Source organism: Diorhabda carinulata, chromosome 5, assembly GCF_026250575.1.
Source record: "Diorhabda carinulata isolate Delta chromosome 5, icDioCari1.1, whole genome shotgun sequence".
NCBI classification, from domain to species: Eukaryota; Metazoa; Arthropoda; class Insecta; order Coleoptera; family Chrysomelidae; genus Diorhabda; species Diorhabda carinulata.
The window spans coordinates 15,969,112-15,994,783 of NC_079464.1; the positions used below are offsets into that span (position 1 = coordinate 15,969,112).

The 25,672-nt window shown below is 33.3% G+C and overlaps 1 protein-coding gene across 2 annotated transcripts in view; it reads right to left on the reverse strand.

Annotated features, from left to right (window-relative positions):
- The window catches only part of LOC130893664 (nose resistant to fluoxetine protein 6-like), a 29,980-nt gene extending 9,407 nt beyond the window's left edge, over nt 1-20,573 (reverse strand). The window contains exons 1-8 of one of the 2 annotated variants that reach the window (XM_057799937.1): nt 20,530-20,573; nt 16,372-16,594; nt 14,069-14,253; nt 8,536-8,747; nt 6,443-6,519; nt 3,972-4,165; nt 2,083-2,249; nt 387-555 (exon numbers count right to left, since the gene is read on the reverse strand). In XM_057799937.1, coding sequence (XP_057655920.1) covers nt 387-555; nt 2,083-2,249; nt 3,972-4,165; nt 6,443-6,519; nt 8,536-8,747; nt 14,069-14,253; nt 16,372-16,591 — 1,224 coding nt within the window. In that variant the 5' untranslated portion in view covers nt 16,592-16,594; nt 20,530-20,573. Of the gene's footprint in view, nt 1-386; nt 556-2,082; nt 2,250-3,971; nt 4,166-6,442; nt 6,520-8,535; nt 8,748-14,068; nt 14,254-16,371; nt 16,709-16,761; nt 16,842-20,529 lie in introns of those variants that run through there. The other variant, XM_057799936.1, reaches the window with a different exon arrangement.
- Between the last annotated feature and the right edge of the window lie 5,099 nt (nt 20,574-25,672).

A 25,672-nucleotide genomic window follows, 5' to 3' on the forward strand; every position in this document is an offset into this window, starting at 1 on the left:
TTGATGAAACTATTTCCCATAGCATCACTGTTCATCACTGTTCATGACTTATCTATTTATGAGTCACTGAGAAACTCAGATTACAATAGCTTCAGTTCTTTTCCAGGGTGTGGTACAGATACATAGACGTCTTTCAAAGTGTCCATCCATGAAATTCACTCAATAAATATATGATAATGGATTCTTCAAGTTAGTAAGATATTCTATACATTTTGCTGCTGGTTGTTTCTGTTTGGTACAAATTTGAATACCAATTAATGTACCAGGATCTTAGTGTGAAAAATTTCTACTTTTATAGATCATAGTATCCAAAAATATTCAATTCTACATCCACATTTTTTACCAAAAACTTTCGCCTCATAAAATCACAACAAAATTGTACTTACCATACTTCCATGATTCATTTTATTCTGAATATGAAGTAAAGTTTCCCACCAATGAGTTTTACACGGTTTTACCAAAATCTCATTAATAGTATCCCATATAGGTCCAGAACTTAAGTATCTAATCAGAGTAGTATCAAATAAAACTACGAGTGTTAATAATGGAGTCAATCTGAAATTCCAGGAGTAAATTAAGAGCTAAAACATTCGAATAAAACTTTGAAATTTTTTCAATATAATATTTGGTGTTTGATTTGAAAATGAATACATGGCGTTTTTCATTTGGAGCTGTTACCTATCTATACATATCTTAAAAATTTCAAGGTTATTTGCATCTCTCAAACTTCTTTATATGTATACAATTATTGCCTGAAGCAACTTTTCGAAAGGCAGTTCATATGAAGATGCGACCTCTCTCATCATCCTTTAATAGTTATTTAGTTGGCTGTTCAAGTCAGCTATATAAGCTTCGAGCTCAGAAACCAAAATTGAAAGGCACGAAGCATCTACACACTATTTTTTGTCGGCAGATGCGTAATTAAATGAATTTTTTGAGGTATGTTTACAGTTTTTTCGAACTGTGATTATTGTACGTTCCATGAATTTTGTGCTCTACTTTATCATCACCTAGTATTTATAGTTCTGTATAGGAATCAATACTGAAGAAAATTTCATCTTTTGTCATATGAACGGTACCCAACACTATCCTGATGTGATCCAAATATAATGAAACCGGTTGATCTATTATGTTGGTCTCCTTGCATTGGCGAGTTAACAGATATACTAAAATCAACAAAATGATCATCGGCATTATGTAACAGAGGTGAGGTAATAGAAGGATTCTTCCAGCAGTATGCTGTGATCAAATTTCCAGCTTTGCTTGCTGCACTACGCACGACTATAATATATTAACACCTGTTTCCATCTTTAGCACAGGTAGAAAAAATAAGAAACCCTTCTATTATTTCACTAGGTCATTCACTTCCATCTTCACCATCGACTAAATAATATATGTCCATCCTAAAAATATTATACAACCATCAGATCACGATCTGAAATATCCATATTCGTATGTTCCAAAATTTATTTAGAATATTTTTTGCTCGTCTTGAATTACTACTGAAGAAGTTGTTGGAAGGTAATCTTGTTTTCCATTATTTGAACTTAATACAGTTGAAACGCAATTTTCATATCGCGAAAAATCAAGTAATTGCAGTCTTCTTCTTCTTCATCTCACGTTAGGACTTAGTCCTGTGTTTGTATCAATGATTTTTCAGCTGCATCTGGGCATATGGAGACTAGCTTTCATCCCATTTTGTATGTGGTCAGAATGTATTCGGTTATTCTTCCTTTGTAATCTTTTCCAACCTATCATCTGACATTCTGTCCACGTGGTCTCTCCATTCTCTTCGCCGTTTTCTTGCCTATCCCAATACATCCTCGATGTCAGATATCTTCCTTATTTCATTTGATCTCAGCTCTAGTATTTCAGTAGTTCTTAAAAGCGACTTAGTTATGGTATGCTCTGCTCTGGTTGTAATCGCTTATGACTGTATACAGTCTGCTGGAACAAACCTAGTAGGAATTCAAAAAATATATGCTGCAGTCAAATCGTTCATCAAAACAATATAACTACTCAGTTTCAAGTACTAAGTTAAAATACAACTTAATAGTTTTTTATGGTCCTTTATTCACTCACCGAATATATCTATGAAGATAATGTTTGAAAAGATCAAATTTCCTCATTTTCTGAAATTTTTCTCTTCTAAAAAACGAGTGAGTAACCAAAGTACCTCCAATCAATAGAAAAGTATCTGTAGCTATATCTCCGTGCAAGAACAGCATACTATACGTAGAATCTATAAACTGGAAAAGTTGAACAGATGATTTTCAAATTAATTGGCTCAGAGAAAATTTAATAGTTTCAATCTGAGCTCATCAAAATAGCTCAATTTGAAGAAATTTTGATGAAATCTACAAAACGACTGACAAAATTATAATATTTAGAAAATTACTTCTTGTAGTAAACATGAAGGTACACAGTCTGAAGACGATAATTTGGTTATAGAAACGGGCGTCAGGACAGTGGAATTGTAAATGCTGATATGGTGGTAGTTTAAACAGTGTGTTTAAGTATTGAAGTCACCAAAGGTTCCAAATATTCCAAGTCTACTTGTATCGAAATACAGCTCGATCCATTATCTTGCCTTCACGTCAAATTACTCATACATCAAAGTAATTTTTTCCAATAGAGTTATATTGGAATGCCATTTATCCGTTCCAGCTCCCAGAAGACACGTATCTCAAAATATTCGTATATATGAGCGCTCGAAAGTCGATGTAACACATCACTCAATAAGTCATGTAACCAACTAACAAAAACACATTGTTTTGCCAAAAATTTCAACGCTTCTCTAACTTCTCGAGGCCGTGCTTGTATCTTTGACTTTTGCCTTAAAATAGACTTCATTTTCAGCAATTGCTTCTTCATTTGAGCTGAATTTTTCACCAGCGAAAATTTTTTTGAGACCAGAGAATAGCCAGTTATCACTGGGAGCCAAATCTAGACTATACGGTAGATGAGGAAGCAGTTCGAAGTGTAATTCGTTCATTCGTATATTTTCTTGGTAAAACAGTAGTTTTTTCGTCGATATAAGAGGGCGTTTTCCTTGATGGTGTCTTCTATTTGGAGATAGTTGATGAACAATATTCCATGCGTATCCGAAAATACTGAAGCCGTAACCTTTCCAGCTGACTGTTGTGCCTTTGGATGCTACGGACATGGTTCACCGACTGCAGTCCACTAAAATGTTGATCATTCTGATTCTGGAGTGAAATAATGGATCCATGTTTCATCCATTATAACATCGACGTAAAAAATTTGATTTATCACGAGTAAACATTACCAAACACTGCTCTGAATCATCAACACGTTGTTTTTGATCGACTGTAAGCAAACGCGGCACCTAAATTTAAGAAAGCTTCCTCGTGGTCAAATGTTTATGCATAATTGTAAACACACTACCTTCTGATATCTTTATAACCTCAGCTATATCACACAATTACAATTTACTATTAGATATAACCAATTTGTGTACTTTCTTATGTTTACTGGGAGTAATCTCCTCAATTTAACGACCAGAACGTTCACCATCATTGGTATCTGTATGACCACGTTTAAATTGAGCAATCCAATACCAGATGGTTCTTTTAGATGGAACAGAGTCCTTATAACACTTTTGAAGCCATTGCTGAGCTTGTACAGTATTTTATTCATCAAGAAGCAATGATAAATTAACACACCAAATTTGTTTTGCATCCATTGTTTTGAAAATAACAAAAATAACTTCACTTGAATGGTGTGTCAGTCATAGGACTTATTGAGTGAATAATAGTTTGAATTTGAATAACTTTTCCTAAACATTTCATCGTAATCCTGATGAAAATATATTAAATTATTAGAAAATCACGTATGAAGACACTGTATAAATATTTTGATTGCAGTTAAGTTGAATGGAAGGTAGCTCATCCTCATATTAAAATACAAACAATATATTTCATTTTATTAGTTAATAATTATCTACTCACATTAACAATATCGATATTATTTGTTAGTGGTATTGACATGGAAGCATAAGTTACATGGTACCATAAAATCCATAATATACTTAGGACTCTCATTCCATCGAGACAAGAAAGATTTTCACTGCGATTTGGAATTGAAAAGAGAGATTTTCCATTCGTATATATAGAAAAACTTTCATAAATCGGTTTGAGTTTCTCTGAAATGAATATTTTTGCAATAAAAATTTAAAATTAAGTAATTCATTTTCTCACAGATATCCAACCTAACATTCATTGTTGCTAATACTGAAAATATTTATGGAAACAATCTTTTTGATAAATTGTCTTGATTCTAGGTGTTTTCTAATTGGAAAGTAATTTTGAATTAATTGAATAAATAATGAACGTTTCGAATGATTTCAGTCTTTACCAGAATATATATGTAATGCGTTCCATGAGTTCTTAGCAACATAATACGGCCATAAATTAAAAAAAATAATTTTCAATATATTCTTCTTTTATTTCCATACAATTTTTAGAACGTCTAACTAGAGATTTTATACAACTTTAGAGTCAAAATGATCGAACACCGCCTGAATAATTTAATCGTCGCTGTTAAATATTTCACCCCCTCAGCTTGGCAAATAAAAAAAGTCGAACGGAGCCAGATCAAGGCTATATGGTGGGTGTTCTGTAACTTTGAATCCATATTCGTGTACAGTAACATTGGAAATTAAAGCATTGTGTATTGGAGCATTATTATTAAGCAAGCGCACGTCTGATTTTGCCGCGCCTATTTCCAATATGACTTTGGAGCAACTGCCTAAGTAAATCAGAATAATATACTGCGGTCGAAGTTAAATTTGATTCCTTGGAGTCAATCCAAAGGATACCCTCGCAGTCCGAAAATATCGTAGCAATCACTTATGTAGAAATCCGTTTCTACAAAGACTAATGATGGAAGAAGAAGCCGGCGGTATTGCAGTGAGAGTTTAGAGAAATCATTTCAAAAAGTATTAATGCCAATCATAACATATGTTTCAAAACATTAGAAGACACCTTGATAATCGCAATAATGGGTTTTTAGAAGGTAACTGAAGATATGGAGTCTAAAAAAAGTGAGGATAAAGAAGTATGTTTTTGTTATCTCTCGGATAATATCAGTCGTTTTTTCACCTTTAATATGTATATGGTATATCAGATGGAAAAAATGAGGAGAAACTCCTTCTTCTGTCTCAATTTTCAGTGGTTCACTAACTGAAGTCCTCACTTCGATTCGATTGTTTCCTGATCGCTCATATATTATTATTCTTTTTTTTATAGTTTATCGTTTGTCTTGACTGCTTTTGTTTTTATTTTCCATTCCTTTCGGTTCTGGCATTTCGTCCTCCAGTTCTCTATATTAAGTGCTCTTATGTCCTGCTCTATTTCGTTGCTCCAAGTATTTCTCGGTCTGCCTCTTCTCCTTGGCCAGAATCAGAGTCCAATCCGTTATCCTTTTGATCATTTCAGTTGGTTTTCTTCTTCTCGTTATACATGCTCATATTTTCCTTCGCCTGCTCTTTCTCTCTTTCTTCGTTTTTCTTTACTCTATCTCCCTCCTGTGTTATATTTGACGATGTTGTAGTTCTTATTATCCCTCTCCCGATTCTTTTAATTTCTTCGATTTCCTTTTTGATGATTACTATTGTTTCCATCGCATATGTGATTACTGGTCTTATTATGGCTTTGTACACTTCTTTTTCTTTCCTCTTCTTCCAATGCTAACGTCGCTTAATACACTGCCTGCATGACACTTTACACGATACCAACTCCATTGAGTCTAGAACTACATAAAATGGCAGAGTTCACATCACACGCTCCTTGGTTGAAACTCCGGATCAAATGGAATACTAGAAGTTTTTTTGGCGAAATTAGAGAGTTGGGAAGGTCATAAGTCGAAGGACCTACAGAGTTCAGAAGCAACTGTGCACACATTTCAGGCTTGGTTGAAATATTCTTCATTTTAATGTAATTCTAGAATCTCTGGAGATAGATTTGGAAGGATTCCTTCTTTGAGTCAAAATGTTCGAAGAAATGAATTAGAGCAAGATTGAACAGACCTGAAGGACGAGGATCATCACCAGAAATAGCAGCTTGAACAGCACAGCGCCAGTAGATTGTTGAATCACCGTGTCCAGTAGCTTCCTCTTTGAACGCTGCTAGAAACTGTGCGAATTGATCGGCATTCATGGCGCAATGTTTATCTCGTCTCCACTATTATGGTGTAGACGAAAACAACAGTAAAATTGTATGAAGACTGATTTTATTGACAGTAGTTTTTTATATCTAACGTAAGATTCAATTACTTGAAAAAAAAAGAGAATTAATAAAAAAGTATCTACAAACTACTCAGGCACGGTATCATCTTATTACTGTTCAATTGCACGATGACACTGCTTTTACCATGACAATCACAACAAATGTTTCATAAAATAAAAAAATTCGTTTCTTACCTTTCCTTATATATACGAAATAAACATCTGTCAGGGTTGAAATTATTGTCAATCCAAAAAGTAAACTGAAGACTGATCTGAAATAAAGAAAAAATCCAATGTTTCATAGTGCATATAATACATAGTACTGATTGGAATTAATTGATACAAATATCCAACGAGGTTTTGTTTCACTTTTATACAGATACTTGAAGTTAACCAGAATTGAACATTATCTAGAAATGAATTCTCTATATTGATTACGCGAAGAAGGTCCAATAAGTATTTAGCCTACAAAAGGAGAATGGGAATTTCCGAAAAATGATTTATTTTCAAAAATATTCCCACTTCCTTAAACTCATTCAAAAAATACGTTTTCTTGAGAACTGCAAAGTGAACCTCTTCATTCGATTGGAATATCTACTGGACGAGTAACTATTCCAAGTTTGAGAACCAAAAGAAGTCACACGGGGTCAAATATGGAGAATACCGATGATGCAGCACTTTGTCCTCTGTACAATTCGAGCAATTTAGCACTGGTGACGGCGGAGGTGTAAACCGGTGTGCTGTCAACATGGTAGAGCACATTTTTGTAAGCGGAATAGGACGTCAAATCAGTGCAATAATTCACCCCGCGATTCTTGTGGTCTGCACAAGGTTTATCACACTTTGTGAATCCCCGAAAACGATAGCAAATAGGAAAGTTTTTCTGAGGGAATTATTTTATTCATATTTAAAAAAAATCATCAACTACATCAATGCAGTAACCAAAGCTTCTACAAGTTAAATTCAATAGTCTACTTTGTAGAGTGAGACGATGCATTATCGTGATGCAACATTAAGCCACGGAATTTTGACTGACTGACTTGATTGCTTTTTTGCCATTGCTGGTTAATCTCCGTGGAGGCCTACAAGGCTTTCTTGACAGTAGAAATATCGTAATATCATATGTATTTTCCAAAAACTGTTATTATTATAGGAAAAATACGATATACATCATTATTAATATATTCCAATTCTAGTCCTAGTCGGAAGTTAGTAATAAGTTAACATGCTACAGCTGAACAGGGTACCAGACGTGAACTGAACCCAAAAAAATATATATTCCAGTGAAAAGCGTTCGCGTCATCAATCAAATATTCAATGCGTTGAATCGAGAAATTAGAACCAATTCCATCTTCTGATGCACAATATGGTCACCTTGATACTTTTTTTTGAATTAGTAAGCTACTTGTCTAAGGGCTGAGCGGTTTATCTCTTCTGGATTTAAGGATCTTGAATGTGAGTACCATAACATTTGTCTATGAACTGCCTCGCACTCACAGATGAGGTGTTTAGCTGTTTCATTTGATTTCTTGTAGAAATGACCAGAGCTGTTTCTCTGATGTTCTTCAGATGGTAGTTCAACGGACAGTTTAACAATAAATTTGTTCGACTTATCTTCGGTCAATGAGAGGGTCTTTTGTGACCAATTGGTAGAATTTGAGTGTTTGAGGCCCCACTTTTTATGACCATTTTTTATCGTCTAGGAAAAGAGTTATCTCGCCTTTCTTCGATAGGTAATCAACCTGGTCATATCAATTACCTAATAACTTTGTGATTTGCTCTTAGTGATTTCAAAGCTTGGGTGTATCATCATTTTATCTTTGATCCAATTTTATAACAATCAAAAACTTGTAGGGCTGCTCTGCTTTCTAATATAATAAATATCTTAACATGGTGGTAGTTGCCTTGTGCTCATTTAGCTACGCATGTACTACAAACATATATTTCCACCTAGAAGATGCTGAGTATCATTTGGAAGATATAGAGTCCATGATCGTATAAGTAATTATTCTTTTAAATGCTAAGATGTCTATAATGAACGTTCTGCTCCTTCACGGCAAATAAAATGGAAATTTAAAGCTGATTGTTGGAAATGTAAATTTTCTTTTGAAGTTCCTCTCATATTCATCATGGAGCTGATAAGGTGAAAGTGATGAATTTCTCGTTAATTGGGTATTTGTGAAACAACAATGAATTATGAAATAATTGTTTTATAGCGAGATATTCAATGTCACAAAATTGTTGAATCGATCTCTCTATGTAATAAAAAAATCTTTTTAAATACTCACATGCCTATTATAGCATCTCTATCCAATTCTGGATATACTTCATGTATTGTCTGGCAGACGACATTACTTATATTAATACCAGAGGTTTCTGTCAGACTCATTATTTTTATTACATCGTTTTCGGTGCAATTACTGGGTAAACAGGTTGCCCATATAGATTTCTTAGCTTGCAGTCCAGCTGACGCTTTTCCTATGAGAGTATTTAGAAATAACTGAAAATAAAGTACACTCATCACAAGTTTTGAATTTATTTCTGTTGATACGAATCAAGTAGTATTGTATCTTGCAATAGGACGTCCAATCGAGCTCTCTCACCTGGAAAAGTGCTGTTACCTGGTTTAAACTTGAATGTATCTACCTGAAAAGTTTGGTTAGCGAATTTAAGAAGCGTCATGTAGTTGTGTTTAGAAAGTGAAAGAGCAATTATCAATAACGATGAGTGATATGAAGATTGGATGATTCAGTCTCAGAGCTTATTAGAAGATTATGATGTATGAAACATCTCCAATGGCGACGAGATTAACATTTTTAGCATGCTTTTTTTAATTTTCTCCTTGTATGTATGCTGTAGACTTCGATTTCGCCGAACGATCAGATTCAATTCAAATTTTAACCTTAGATAACGGGACATTAGTAAAATACGATGGTTAATAGTTGTTATATTTCGTTTGTTTTCAGATACCGCAATGAATCAAAACTTTCAGTACCTGTCTATTTAGTTAGTGTTTGAAACATCGCATTATTGTCCAATGAATCGCAGATTTTCATACTCTATTCGTCAGTACTGTATTTACCTTGGTTAGTTTTAGCGCGAGCTTTTTTAGATTCATATTGTGAAGTCTAGATAGTTGAGGGTGTCTTATTACCGTAAAATTCGTTCATGATAAACAATTGGGCAGATAGAAAAAATTTCATACACCTCTCGAAATATATTATATGCCACGCGAAGCGTGCAGGTAACTGCAGGTTTAAATATGTATTATTTTGTTTTTTTTTTGGATAGCTTGCAATTCCCAATTTTTATCTAAGATACGCCATCAAATTTCAGTAGCAAAAAAATTTCAGTGTGAAAACAACAACAATGTTAAAACTCTACATTCGTTTATATTCCATAGTATAAGGCGCGGAATTCATTGAATAGATTCTCTCAAAATAATGTTCATCCACGTATCGGTATGTTTTATTATTCTATTTTCATAGCTGTGGGTGCAATAACCTCGTTAAGCATAACGCTTAGAAAAATTTGCAAGGCCAATATTTTCTTGACGTCAATAGAAATATTGATTCATACTTTTATGTAATTCATTTAATAATATATGAAAATTCAGTGTCAGTGTATATGTTCCCAATGAACTCAAAAACGAGTCAACTGATATTCATGAAAGTTGGCATATTTATGCAATTTGGACCAACTTATATGATAGGATAGTTATTATTTAAATGAATGGTCTCAATAATTAACTGATCATCAACGTTTATTGTTGTTATTAATCGTAGTTTCCATAAGTCTGGAACAGATGGCACCTTAATCGAATTAATTTCTTTACAGAGGGCTGTCAAATTTTGTCCTTTGCACCTCATAGATGGCACCACACTTTAATGTGATATATTTTCTTAGACTACACACTATACATGTCTTATTTTGCATATACCACTTAACGTTGCTTCTTTCAAATCATTCTTCATGTTGTCTTCGTTGCGAACATTACTTCGAATATTTTTTTACCTCTAATAGTCGACAAGAAAATGTATTGAGAACCAGAGTGGCACTTCAGAAACACATAGATTCATATAGAGAACAAAACCGAGAAAATCATCGAATCAACCGCGCAGTAACACGTGGATCATTTGCTCTTCTTGCATTTAATTATGAACCAGGCATCGATAACTCGGCTGATTCCAAGGATACTATTGGTGCGATGGGAAAAATATGCAATTATTGTCAGGCGTTAAAATTTCACGATGAAACAACCGGCATGTGTTGCACTTCAGGAAAAGTTGTATTGTCATCACTCCCTACTCCACCTGAAACTTTGAAATCCCTACTTTCTGACATTTCAAATGAATCAAAATTATTTTTGTGTAAGTCACGGAAATTTAAATCTTGCTTCCAAATGACGTCGTTAGGAGCATACAAAATTTGTCATCTGATGGTCGTAATTTTGAGATAACATTCAAAATTCAAGGCCAGGTATATCATAAAATTAGATCATGAAGAACCAAAATTTCTTCAGATCTATTTTACGGGCAATTGTGAAGAACGTGTAACAACTCGATGCCAGTATAATTTCATTGAACAAGCAGAAGAGAGAGCGATTGTATTGTCATTAGAATTTTTTCAAAAAAATTTTCTCTTCCGTTTCCCATAATAATTTTGACCGTTGTTACTTGCAGTAAAATGAATTCAACTGAATCTTGTACTATACTTCAATATTTATGACTGGTTATATATTTCAGAATATCTATTTTTATTGATATTCTAGTATATAAACTCGTGGTCCTAATAACGCACCACCCTTTATTTCAATATGAAAACCTAAAATGATAATCTTTTGGATTTCTTTTTTTTTTCTATCACAAAAAGTATCTCAAATGTTAGCATTAAAATGTAACAAAATTTATTATGGTAAATAACTGTCTCTGTGGTTTTTTAAAATTTTAATTTTTCATTTTATTGTTGTACCAACTTGTAGACAGTAGTAATTTAAGTCAATCAAGTTGTGTTAAAGTCTAGAACAAAAAAAGTTAGGCAGTTAAGTAAACGGAAGCTGAAAGAATAACCGAGTTAGTTGGACAGGGACAAAGTTATCGTGAAGTGGCAAATCTGTTTAGCGAACACCACACAACCATTGACAGATTGAAACAAAGATTTCGAGAGACCGGTTCACATTCTAGGAGGCCTGGACAAGGACGTCCTTTAGTTTTAACTCTTCGAAATGACCGTTTTTTGCAATTAAGCAATTGTAACGAGATACATAACTGACATTCTTGAAAATCACGTTGTTCCATTTGGGCTATTTATTGGTGAGTCTTTTCGTTTAATACATGAAAATGTTAGACCACACGTTGCGGCAGATGTTCTGAATTACCTAAACGAAGCAAGAATTCATATCTTGGACTGGCCACTAAGAAGTCAAGATATGAATAGGAAGAAATACGCACTACTAGCGTTTTAAGAAAAGGAACGTTATTGTTTAGAAGGCAAGTATCATTTTTAAGAAAATTTGCAATGTTTTTATTTTTATTTTTTCACTCATTAAAAATCACTTGAAATTACTACACATTTCCTGCATCAGAATGATTGAAAAGAAGTAAAACAATAGCAATATTAATTGAAATTTATTAAGCAAAAAATATTTTTAGAAATCGGGGTGATGCGAATAAAAATTCATTTGTTCTCCAATTACTCAGACAATATAATGTTAACTATTTCTATTAGGAATTCAGGTTTCAAATAGTCGTTTTTTTTATTAACTCATCAATAGCAGACGACATGGAGTAGCTCCACCAAAGCAACATATTTTCTATATTCAGTTTTGTGAACAATTTCATTGAGTAATTAATGTTTTGGCAATAGAATTATACCATCAATAATTACTTTCACTTCTTTTGCTACTGCTACAAGTGCTACCCAAGCGTCTCACATCATTTCTGCAATCTTCTGCTAGTTTCTAATCATATAAAAAAAATATTTGCCAGCATCATACTTCCGATCTGACTGTAATCGTACCATTGACTGAGAAAGTTTGTGCAGTAAATTGTACTTGGGCTCAAGTGGTGTAGGTAGTGAACATTTTTGGACTTAAATCGAGAGCAAACTGGTTAAATTTCTTTTCGTTGTCTAGGAACCGATCCAATCTGCGAATTCTGTCGCATGTTGTTTTTCTGCGCATCCATCATCAGTCAAATTTTGTAACTAGCTGATCCAGATCGTACGTTAAGCTTCTTTGGTGAACGCATTGCCATCAAGAAACAGTAAGTCGCGCAAAACCTAAGAGAGCTTCTAATACATACACCTCGACGGTCGGTGGATTACAAATTAGATCGTCCCCTCACATACTGTATATCGCATCTAGTATCACGATCTTCTAAGTGAATTTTTCCTCCTCTGTTAGTTATAGTGTAAACAGCGAAATTTCGCTCGGCCATCGCGCTCCAGAGTACTGATTTCGTAAGTAAAACTTCCAGTAGTAACTAAAGAAGACTATTTGCTCGTTGTCTGACTACCGCACACCGTCACTTTCACTGTTCGCGGTAATCTGAGGAACTAGCACCACACTTCACTTAAACCCTTCACGATACATTTTACGTCGACAAAAATATGTTAATTGATCCCGCGTTCTTCGCTCACGACGTCGAGGTTATCAGTTAAGAGCTAGTCTTGAGGTCGAGGAGGTAGCATAATAATCAAAATTCGATAGCTACTTGAACTTATTCCGATGAGATCTAGACGTTCGAAATCTACTAGCTTTGCTGTCTGCGTCCCAGTTCGATCCAACGTTTTGCCTGGATTTGTGAAGAATTTCAAGAAACAATGTGGAAGGTAGAAGGAGACAGTTATGTTGGTTTTTCCTAAAACGTGCTACATTGTATATCGGAGAGGTTTCAGTGAATTGTATGCTATTAGGATATTTAAATGGTTAAAAAATAAGGGGATGCTCCAGGGTCGAAAAATGATTATTTTATTGAGGAGTTTGTTCGTGGAAACGGTCGAAGGATGAGAAATTTCGTGAACGATTTTGTACCTGTATTATATATTTTCAAATGTAATGGCATATGGCGTTATAACCCAAAATATTCATTCTCCATCCGGTTCTATCATTTCCTTTATAATAGGCCCGTTTCCAGTTCAGTTCTTTCTGTACCATGTGGTTCGCTAATTATGTACTCTATCTCTATCTGGTAGATTTCCTCTTTACTTTTGATTATTTTCACCATATCTCTTCAACTGTTTTGTTCTACTGATGTTCGATTCTTGTCCTCCCTTCACTACGTTCAATTCGCGTCTAACTGTATTTCCATTTCGCTGCTTGAATTTATTGGTTGGCTTCCCAAGATTTAAAACCTTAGATTAGTATTATGAGTAGTTCTGATTCCTGTTATTATCTTCTCTTTCTTAGCTGTTATTATGTGTTTGCCAATAATAATAGGTCGTCAGCATACATTAGTTTTTGTTCACTTCTTCAGCTACTTAGTCTATGATTTAAGGGAGCAATAAGGAGTTAAAACAACTCTTTGTTTCACTAATCTGTCAGTTACAGAACTAAATGTCATTTTACCTCACTGGTTTGATAGACACTTTTGCTAAACCACTACACAATTGATACTGCCCGATACTTTCCATATTTTACGCTGCTTTTAGGTAACATACTCGTGGCTCTCAACAACCTAAGAAATTCTTAATTTTTAAAGAATCATTTTCAATTTCAATTCGTGCCATTCTCGTAGGGAGGCACTTCTGACAGGCTGAAAAAGGGTAGGATAGAAATAATGTTATAAGGAAGGTGTTAGAAAATATAAATTCAGTACGTACTTGATTTTGCTCAAATTCAGAATTGTTATAAATATTTGGATTGTCGATTGAAATTTTTCCCAGGCAATATTTTCCTATAATGTTATATTTCTTCGAATGTATACGAATACATTCATCGAAATCACCAAGTTGTGCCATGTTATATGAAAGAAGACCTACCGGAGATTTAGGAATCGCATCCAACACTAAAACATACAAACCAATAAAGTTGTATTTACTTTTACAGTAATTTATGTTTTGAATGAGCTATTCACTAATATTTATTTACTACTTGTGATTTTAGCTCTCGTTTGACTTACATTTCAAATCACTGAACTAAATTACATCACAGCCATGTTGTGGTTATGTAGAAGAGCATTTTTCTCAAAAAATTCATTTCTATTTTTTGAAATTTGCGTACTATTAGATTAATTTGGCTTTGTACGAGGTATTTTACTCAATTTTTGATATATGGCAACAATGATGTGAATAGGTCATGACATTGCCGTCATAGTTTGACAATTTTAATAGTGAACGTATTCAGGACATGTTGTCATACGAGTGATATTTGAGTTATTTACAGATACTTGAAACATTCACATCCGTGGGTGTGGATGTGAAACATGGGTCCTAACAAAGAAAATCTCGAATAAATTAAAGGTACATCAAAGATCAATAGAACGGAAAATGATAGGAATAACGCTTAAAGACCATAAAACCAATGAGTGGATAAGAAATAGAACCAAAATCGAGGACATAGTGAGGCGAATAGGTAGTCTTAAATGGAACTGGGCCGGACATGTTGCTCGAAATAACACCAACTGGAGCGGAAAAATAACAAGATGGAGACCTTGGGGGGAGAAAAGAAGCACCGGCAGACCACAACAAAGATGGTATGATGATATCAAGAGAACAGCCGGACTTAACTGGTACCAAGTGGCACAGAACAGGGAAAACTGGAAAAATATGAGAGAGGCCTATATCCAAAGGATAGAAAACGGCTAGAAGAGAGAGAGAGAGACTTGAAACATTGATCTTGTTCAAAAAATGGAATGGAAAATCATCACCATTTTCGTGCGATGATTTTCTATGACTCACTCGTAGTGAATTTATCCCACATCAGTGTGCCGATCAACTTGCTTTTGGCGACGAACCACCGTGTTTTACTGTGTTTCCAACAATCGACTGTATGGGTCTCTCAAGACGAACCAAATCCAACAAAAGTTGTTCGCGCACGAATCACTTCGAACCAGATGGTCACTGGCATTTTCGGAAGAACTTGATTAGTCGTCATCGTTTCATTAGAACGGTCAATTCTGAACGATACTTCACCATTTGCTTGTCAGAAATCATTCTCTACAGCGCCATCAAGCTAGCAGTCAAGTATTCGTAAAAATTAAAAAAATTTATACAAGTCTAAAGAATTTTCAATGCTCGTTCTGAAAATCTAAACCCCGAATTTTCTCGATAATTCGATAGAAAGATATTAATTAACTAATCTTAACTAATCTTTGCAAATTCAGATTAGAAAATCTTTTTTATTTCCGGCCTAAAGGGCCCTAATTCTCTAGTTTCAAAAATATTTTCCTTCTGTCTCAAGTCTTAGGGAAACCAAAAAAAAAAAAAAATAACTAATTATTCCGGATCATCCATTGCGCACTGTCCTGTGAGTTGGCTGGGGCAGAACTTTGTTAATAGCAAAATCTCCATGGGATGGAATAACGGTTTGTTTTGAATCAATTGATAAGTCAGCCGCCGTACAGTCCTTGTTTGACACCCAATGATTTCTATTTATTACAGAAGATCATGAATAAATTGCGAAGTCAACGTTTTTCAAGACCTGAAAAAGCGGTTGACGCGTTAAAATCACGTGTTTTTGGAGATACCTCAATCGGAATGGAAAAAGTGCTCAAATAATTAGTTCAAACGCATGCAAAAGTGAAATGATCTCAATAGAGAATATTTTGGAAAACAATGAAGCCATATCCAAATTGTAAATATTTGTTTAGATCCCCATTCCTTTGCATTGCTTCTTTCAAGTTGCTAAGTACATTCGATAAATCTTAGATAGAAGGCGATCAAATTCGAAAAAAATGAAGATTGAGAAATCATTTTTTCTTGGGATCACACTCCTAATATTATAAAGTATATTTTGCCATCAACGGATCTATTTTGAAGGAAACTTCAGCTTAAAATCAAAAGTTTGGTTATATGAAATTTATTTAAAAATAATTCATCTCATTTCCAGAAAAACGATAGATCTGACAACACAACTATAATATCGGTAGTACCTAAACTAACTTTTAATAAATATTTTCACTCACTTTGCAATGCCCAAGTATCTTCATCGGGTATGTTGCTTTGATTGAGCTTATTAAATAATGAATTCACAGTTCCATCACAGCTTTCTGATAATGCATTAATATTCAAAACATTCATATGATGTTTCAGAAGATCGTAGTTCAAAAATTGGCTATTAACAATTGGGAAAATCACAACAAAGATATCAATATATATGAAAGTATTCATATCGACGCATTTCATCACCTAAAAAAAATGATTACAGCGGCGTTGACTCTTTCTCTCTACTGTTTTTGTTTGAATTAAAACCTCAATACGATTTAAGGACCACGTGTGTAAAATCTACTAGTTCTACTTTGCCTGAAACCTAGTCAGAGTCATTGAAGGAATTGAATTTACTACAAGTATCTTACCGTATCAGCTAGACGGATTAATGAGAGTTTTCTCCCAATTATAATAACCATTTAATTAATGGGAAGAATTTTGCAAAATGTGTTTTATTTTGAGCTCTATTTATGACGAATTCAAAAACTCAAGTTTGATAACTTGTAAAAATATAATGTGTTATCTTGTTGATCTCAACAATGCTTTATGCTGCAGAGTCGAGACATCGGTGAACGACTGTAGAAGACCAATATCTGCACTCGTTGATTTTTGTGGTAATTTGGTATCTATCTTCAAAACAACAGTTCGCTGACTATTGAATTGAGCTAAATCAATATCTGGTAGAAAATAGTAAAGTTCAGCTTGGTTATGCCAGCAGGTGAGTCTAGGTTGTGTATGAGATTACTATTACTGAAAAATCGAAACACTATTCAACTTACCATTAGAATACATGAAGAAAATTCATGAAGGGAATTTAAGGTCAAATGATGGGCCCATAATCGCATACGCTGATGATATAGTAGTTGAAACCAAAGGAATATTGTTGATCAGAGGGATGGGTTTCAAAATCAATGTAAACAAAACAGAAATAATGAGATTTGGAAAGCAATGTCGATGGGTAAAGGTGAAATCTGGTAAGTTTGGATTTATGGAAGTAGAAAAATCTAAGTACCTCGATGGTATGAAAGAGGCAGGGAGTACTTAGATATAAGAAAAAATAATTAATGCAAAGAGGAAGTTATTGGATATCCGAAATTATTGGCAAGGGAACTAATCACAAAACGAACGAAAATCAATATATATATATATATATATATATATATATATATATATATATATATATATATATATATATATATATAAACGATGATTATTTGAAAGTAACAACAAATGATAATGAAAAATTGAGAAGAACGGGCATAAAAGCAATAAGAACAATAATCAGCCAAGTAATAATTAGTGAATAAAAGTATAGGATAATAACTGACGACTTCAGCAGCGCAGATATTGTGGAAATCTTAGCTCAGCATATTAATTTGTTGGGGAATGTATGGAGAGAAGAGACAAAATCTAAACTAAACCCTTATTAATATCCATTTCAGAACGTAGGTACATATTAGCATAGTTTAATTTTTAATAAATTACTTTGGTAAAATTGTCATTGTAGTCCTTATACCCTTAGTCAGTCTACCTTCAAATACTTACTAAGATATAGTTTTGAGTTAGAATTGATAAATGTTATTATAATTATTAAGCAAATCAAAATAGACTCAATAAAACCTTTCACATTAATTAACAGCTATTCAACTGTAATAGAGAACTACGCTAGACAAAACAACAATATACAGTATATTGACTGACGTTGTGATATATAATTCAAAGTCGATAAAAAATTGATGTTCAAAGTAAAAATTCCGTAAAATTCAGTCAAAAACAACGTAATTAACTTTGTGGGTGAAAGGCTTGTCTTTGGGGAGGGACTCGTCTTAATACTAATGACCCCCACTTTGTCAAGAAGCTGGATCCACTCTTGAAGGCATGGGGCAAAATGGTTGGAAGAGGTGGAAGATGAACTTAAGAAAGTAGAAGTCAAAAACTAGCAGAAAAATAAGAGAGAAGGTGTAGACGTGGCCTATGGGGAATGATGCACCTAACCTAACCTAACCAAGGACCATGTTTGCACACCCTATCAGGGGTGTTTATCTATTATTATTATTATATAAGATTATCAAGAATGAATCTACATAAGGAGAAAGATTCTCCTTACAAGAGTGAGATGTATCACAAGGCAGCTGTCCCAGTGGATATTCTAGAGCTTCTACATATCAACAGAAACGGGACGCAGAAGGAGAAAAGACTTGAGATAGAGACAAAACTCGCGAAACGTTGCTTACGATAATTTTTTCTTTTAATGCCTCTCATTATGAAGGGTAAAGTTGAAGGTCGTAGGGGAATTGGAAGGAAACAAGCCTTTTGGCTAAAGAATATTAGAGAATGGACTGGGATAAAAGAAGCAGAAAAGCTCAAGATAGAGAAAGTTTTGCCATGCTGATCGTCGAGGGGACTTGATATGGCATGCTAAAAAGAAGTGCCTCTCAATGTGCGATATGTCTTAATGAAATCTTTTACCGTGGTCACAAGATTTCGGGAAACGAAATCTATCAGATAATCTGCAGAATTAATATCTACCAACATAAAACATATTGTAGCTTCATATAAAAAGGATGGATTCCTTGTAGTTTATTGTTTTTTTTGTTTCAAAGAAAGTTATTTTAAATTTTTATAGTAGCTCTTTCCAAGTTCCAGTCAGCTCAATTCAAAAATTTAGGTATTTCATAAGTTCTCGTGTTTTTTAACTACACTAGTTGTCGTCTTTTTCATCAAAATGCTCCGTAACTCTCTCATCTTTCTCCGGAAAGTGAAACTTTCAGGTAAGGAAATAGAATAAGTCGCTAGAAGCCAAATCTAGTGAATATGGTGAGTGGCCAACCTATTCGGAGTGCAATCCATAAATTCTAGTTATGACACCACGTAAGTTTAAGAAAATGCATTGTTCTGATGGAAGAATTTTTTTTTCCTGCTATGATGCGAAATACGCTCCTCTACTGTATTAATTTTTTGAATACAGTGGTTGTACAAAATATCATGACTATACCAATCACTTTTACCATAAATGAAACCGTCTATGCTTTCCCTGGAGCAGGTCCGATCTTTCCAATTGACTGTCTTGACCTTCCATCCGTTTTAAGAATGTAGTAGTTAATCCGGGCTTCAGTTATAAATCGACATAAAGAATCCGACTCCTTGGACTGTACAATAAGGCCTGGAAAATGCCCAATGTTCTTTTGGTTTAAAGTGGAGGAACGCAGCATCAAACGAGCGCATATCTCACGCATGCACAGCTCTTCAGACAGTGTATGGCAAATGCATTATTTTGATATTCCGATAGTATCTTTTATCTTCTTAGTTTCAAACCGGTGGTTGTTCAGTAGCATTCAAAGATTTTTTCCATGATATCTCTGGGTGTCACAGTTTTTGACCGTCCCAAAATTCTCGCTGATACGAACACGGTTGAGGTCAACTACTAAAAATTTTATAATCGTTAATGATGATGCAGAGTTTCCGTGAAGAGTTTATCAGCATTAAATAACGATTTTCTTGGAAATCACTGATCTAAGTTTTATGACGAGCTGATCACTTACATTATCTTTCTAAAGAAGTGAATAATATGGAAGCTAATTCGAAAGAATGATGAGTGTGCGTCTATCGAGATATAATGAAATTTGAAAAACATAAGCAAGCCAGTTTTCCGGAAGCATTACGGAGGGCTATATTTGGGGTTGATAAGGAAGAGTTTCACAGAATATGACAGAAAAATTCAATCATTTGGATCCTACTCCTAAGACTTCTTTTGTAAGAGTGCATCACAAATTGTTTGGTATCTTCAAATAAACTGTTTTTGTTCAATTTTTATCTTCATTAATTTTTAACACATTAAAGCAGAGTATTCCATGTTATTATTCTTATTGTATAATATGTATAAAAGTAAAGGAAATAAGTTATATATAATCCTTACGCAAAAAATCTGTGGACCGGTGTAAGTTATCAAAAAATGACAATTTAGGGAAACTCAGACATATTAATGATAGTAGTGTGCCTTTATGATTCTCAAATTATTCAAAGATTGTATTCTTAGGCAGGTAGGGTTGTAATCAATATTAGCGTTGATGAACTAACTTTACAAATATCTCAATTTTTTGTAAGATAAAAAAAAAAAGGTTAAATAGGGTACTTACCTTGTTAAACACGATCCGCTAAATACGTTTGAAAATAGTATAATAGAAATAATAGAAAATTTCCCAATTAGTATATATTTTCCAATTTTCCATAACTTAATGAATAACAGATACAACTATCAATAAGAGCTAATTATATATTAAATAAGTTTCGCAATTAGAGTAGTTTGAAAATATAATTACTCATGCCTTTGATGTAGTGGTGAATTTCTCTATCACTAATTGTATATAAATGCCATTATATAATATGGTAATTATTGAAATGTTTTTGTTATAATGTGTGGTATATTTGAAATTCGAGGAGCTTATAATTCGAAGAAGTTATGAAATCAACTTCTTCTTTCCCCAACATATTATATCTCTAATCGAAAACATACCGACTGACGATCAATTCCAAAAATTTTCTCTTCCCAAATATCAAAATTATGTAAGTGGATTCGAAATCAAATTGTTCTCAACTCCTAATTTTACGAAAATTGATGAATTATTAGAAAACTTATTTGGGAAGTATTACAGAAAGGAATTCATAACTAACGGAAATATGAAGAAAATGTTCCTAGAAAGTTGATGTTTATAAGTTTTTTGAGAGTCATTATTGTGGTATATCAAACTGACTTCATTATATTGTTATTTTCATTAACAATTTCAACTAGTGACTGATACTGACACAATCGTATTCCCTAACAGCTACAGATGGGTGAACCAGAAGGCAATTATGCAATGAACAATTGCTACAATTTTCAAATTCTTCAGGTCCTCAAATTCAAAGGTTTCGTTTCAATCATACATATTTATTAATGTCTTATAATAACTGTAATTATGAATAATAGAGGCGAAAGAGAAATAGCTCAATGAGAAATGTGGAAAGAATGAAAATATGATAATCATAAGAAAGTTGGGGAAGTAGTAGGAAGCATAAAGCAATGACAGAACAACTTATTAGTGGATAAAGATGGCAAAATAATCATAGATACTCAAAAGAAATTAGAAATATGGACAGAATATATACAACAACTTTCCAATGATAACGGAATAGCAAGATCAACATCAAAAACACGGAATTTGGAAAGTGGATTAGATATAACAAGAGAATAAATCAAACATGCACTCAAAAATATGAAGAATAACAAGATATCGGGACCTGATGAGCTTCTTAAGCTGTTTGAGGAAGACCAATTAAAAATACTGGCAAATATTTTCAATACTATTTATAATACAGGCACTATATCATCAGATTGGTTAAAATCCCAAGAAAACAAATGCCCGAAAATGCGAAGAATATCGGACGATACTACTAATGAGTCACACGTCCAAGACATTCTTGGAAGCTTTACAGAATAAGGTATGAGTGACACTTAATTTGGTTTTAGAAGTGGACTTATACATACCTATAAAACGTGGAGTAAGGCAGGGTTGCATATTATCACCAATACTTTTTAATATATATTCGGAATTAATTATCCAGGAAGTACTAGCAGAATAGGAAGCAGATAAATGGAGTCCCACTACACATGAATTTAAATAAAACTAAATACATACACTTCTCCTCGAAAATGCAAGATCATAATACACAGTTACAAATTGGAAATTACCAATTGGGAATAACCCCTGAAGAGGTGAAAGTGAAAGAAACCTCTTTAGATGTAAAAACTTGTGATACGTAACTGTACGGAATGCGCAGGCAGCTACTTTGAACAAAGCAATAATAAAAAAACTGGAAGACTTTGAAATTTGGATATTGAGAAGAATACTACGAATATCATGCACAGATAGAATCGAAAATGACGCAAACTGTCAAAACAAATAAAATTATTGACTACCATAAAAGCTCGCAAATTGGAGTATTTTGATCATGTAATGAAGGGACAACGATACGAATTCCAAAGATTGATTATGCGGGGAATGATAGAGGGCAAGAGAGGTATAGGATGACGAAGATGGCTGCGAAATTTAATGGAGCGGCTTAACTGCACATCAAACAACATCATTTCATCTTAGATAATTCTTAAGATGCTATCAAACAATTGCTATTTCTTAATCCATAGCAATTACAAGTATGTTGACTACAATTAAGCGTAATTTATTTCATAATTTTTTGTTGTAAATTCTTCGATTCGTGAAGGATTTGAATATTCTCGGTTGTTTTATGAAGTTTTTTGAAAATTGATACAAAATTCAAGTGTTTACCCTTGGACCAACGTCTTGTTTGACGGGAAAGCTGAAAATATCGCACATTTCTTGTCCAGTGTATCAACTCCTCATTTGGTGCTACTATAATCAAATAATATATCAAATTTTTGACAATTTTCGTCAACAGTTTTGTTACGATGCATACTTGAAATTAAAACGACCGACTTTCTTTGTAGATCCAACACCAAAGTTCAAAATTTGAATATACTGAACATTGGGGAGAAATTCTATTCTATCCATATTTTTACTTTTTCTTCCTCAATTCAACAAGTTATTCGAAAGAAGAACTGTTTTTGTTTGCAATTAATTCGACAATTCAAAGAACCATTTTGTTCACTTGAATCAGCCAGAGTTTAATTCTTTATTTCGCAAACTTGTTCGGCATATACTTGTTGAACGAACATTAACCTAGGAAAAGAACCAGCATTTCATGCACTGTCTTGTTAGGTCCAGATATATAATTCTCCTCACAATTTTTTACAAACTGGTCAAAGTTTGTCTCACTCTTTCTGACAGTCAAATAATCACGGAATCTTAGGCATAACAAAAGAAACACATTCATACGAGGTCTTCATGGGTACATTTCAATAAGCTTTGCATAATTAGTAGCCAAATGAAAGCTTCAATTTCAGATTTATCTCCCATATCGATGAACGTTGGAGCAAACTTTCGTCATTTATTTTTGTTTATTTTCATAATAGTATATTTTATGTTCATGGGGTTGATTTTTTTTATTTGTATACTTCAATATAATGTCTAACATATCATTCGTGAACACTAGTCTACAAGTTTCTACACGTGTGTAAAGTGGGTTAGCCTGTGCGGGCTTTTAGAGTCCTAGTAGAAATCTTGTTATGTTGTGAGACACGATTTTGCACATTTCAACTAGTATAAGTCAGATTCCTCTTCATCAAATAAACAATGTAGTCCACTAGCCAATTATTGATTACTATATATTATCATGTTTTTCTTAATTACTTCCGTCTCCCTGCTCCAATATAAATTGAGCAGCTTTTGTACGTCCTTCTAGTTTCTTCACGTTATTCCTAGAGTTGGTATCTTCTCAAAATTTCGCATTATTCAAAATCTCCGTCAGTGAGATAATGGCTAGAAAAGCATTCTTTGTCTATTTCTATTTGTAATTTCCTTCCACTTCTTAAACCTTTTTCCACGTCGTTTCATATTCTGATATTTCAATCTCTAGAAATATATATTTTCTTTGTTATTTCTTTCATCATTTGTATATACCACTCTTGGCAAAATGGCCGCGAACTTTCCTATTTCTGCGTCTATGTCCTACCATCATCCATACTCTTTTTTTGGATTTGTTTCCTATTTGTACTCCTGAGTAATATATATTATACCTTCCCATGAAAACATTTTTCCATTACTTGTTTTTTGTCTCTCTCAGTCCCACTATCCTTATATTACGTTCCTCTATTTCCATTCAGATTTTTTTCCTCTTCAGTTAATAAGGTTTTGTTCCATGTTCTTAATGGTATAGTTTCATTTGTGATTTCCTTCACATTTCCGCTGTTTTAATGTTTATCTTTGGCTGTTATTGTTTCTTCGTTCGCTCATGTTCGTGTTGATCACCATGTTCTGTTGTTATTCTCCTGCTGTGCCTCGAGTTAATATTATCACCCCCTTCCTATTTATTCTTTTTCCAGTTGTTATATTTTTAGAATCATTCTAGTTTTTTTCTTTCCACTAAAACCACTTTCATCTTTATTATTATTTTCATTACCGTCACCGTTTTCTCTGATGTTATGTTATGAATTCAATAATGCTTTTCAAGTTCAAAGTACTGTCGCTTTTTTCCCTATTATCTATAAACTTGCTATTACCTATTATACTATTTCTATCACTTTTGCTTTTGCGTTTTTTTTATCCTCAGTCCTTTCTTCGTCAAGTTCGATTCTATGTAGATTTTTTCTGATAATGCTTTCAATTTACTTCTTTCTCAATACTTTTATCATATCTAATAAAATATATTTTGTACATTCATTTTTATTTCAAGTTTTAATTCTTTTATTATGAAATTTTATGTGTATTCCATTCCTGTTAATTTTGAATTTCCTTTCTAACTGATTATTTCTAGTGTTTCTACTTTTCTATTTAGGACTTTCATTTCTCTTTCTATTTCGATTTCCTTATTTTCTTCCTTTAATTCCTCTATTAACTTTTTTTTCATCAATTTCTTCATCATCTCTCTCTTCTATATATTGGTCCTTTTCCTATAGTGTTCTTCTTGTCCCTCACTTTACCGCTTAATTTCTTCATCTGTATCCGAAATTTTTTTATAATCTCATAATGCAAATGGCGTAGCTAACGCCATCTACCGAAACATATCATAACAAAATATATGATTTTTTAACAAAAAAGTACCCAAATTTTTTATAGATGGCGTTGGCGAAACGAACTATCATTTCTAACAAGACTAACATTCTTTGAATTTGAGAATATTATGTGTTGGACACAAAGTATTTCTTAATTTTTGAGAAAAAATTAAAATCTTCCCCCGTTTATAGAAGGGTTACTAATGTTTTACTGGAAATGGAAGCCTTAAGCGGTGTTGAGTCAAGTATTAATGCAAAGTTTTTTCAGATCTCAAGTCCGTTTGATTTTAAATATATAAATTCTTCCTTAGTTTCCATTATTTATCAGAAATAACTAATTATTTCAAGAGCTTAATAACATTGAACTTATTATATTTAGTTGCCAGGAACGTATCAAGAAAAATGTCGTTCTTAAATAATTATTAATTGCAATTTTAGTGTTTTTGTTTTATTCTGAACCTCTAAATCATCGTGAATCCAAAAGAAAATTAGTATGATTGAATAGCTATTCTAAATATCCTTCAAACAAGTTTTCACTTACCATAAGGTCATATTTAATATTATTGGTTTTAGTCATCATCCCATGTTACCACTAGTAGGAAAGTTTATTTTCA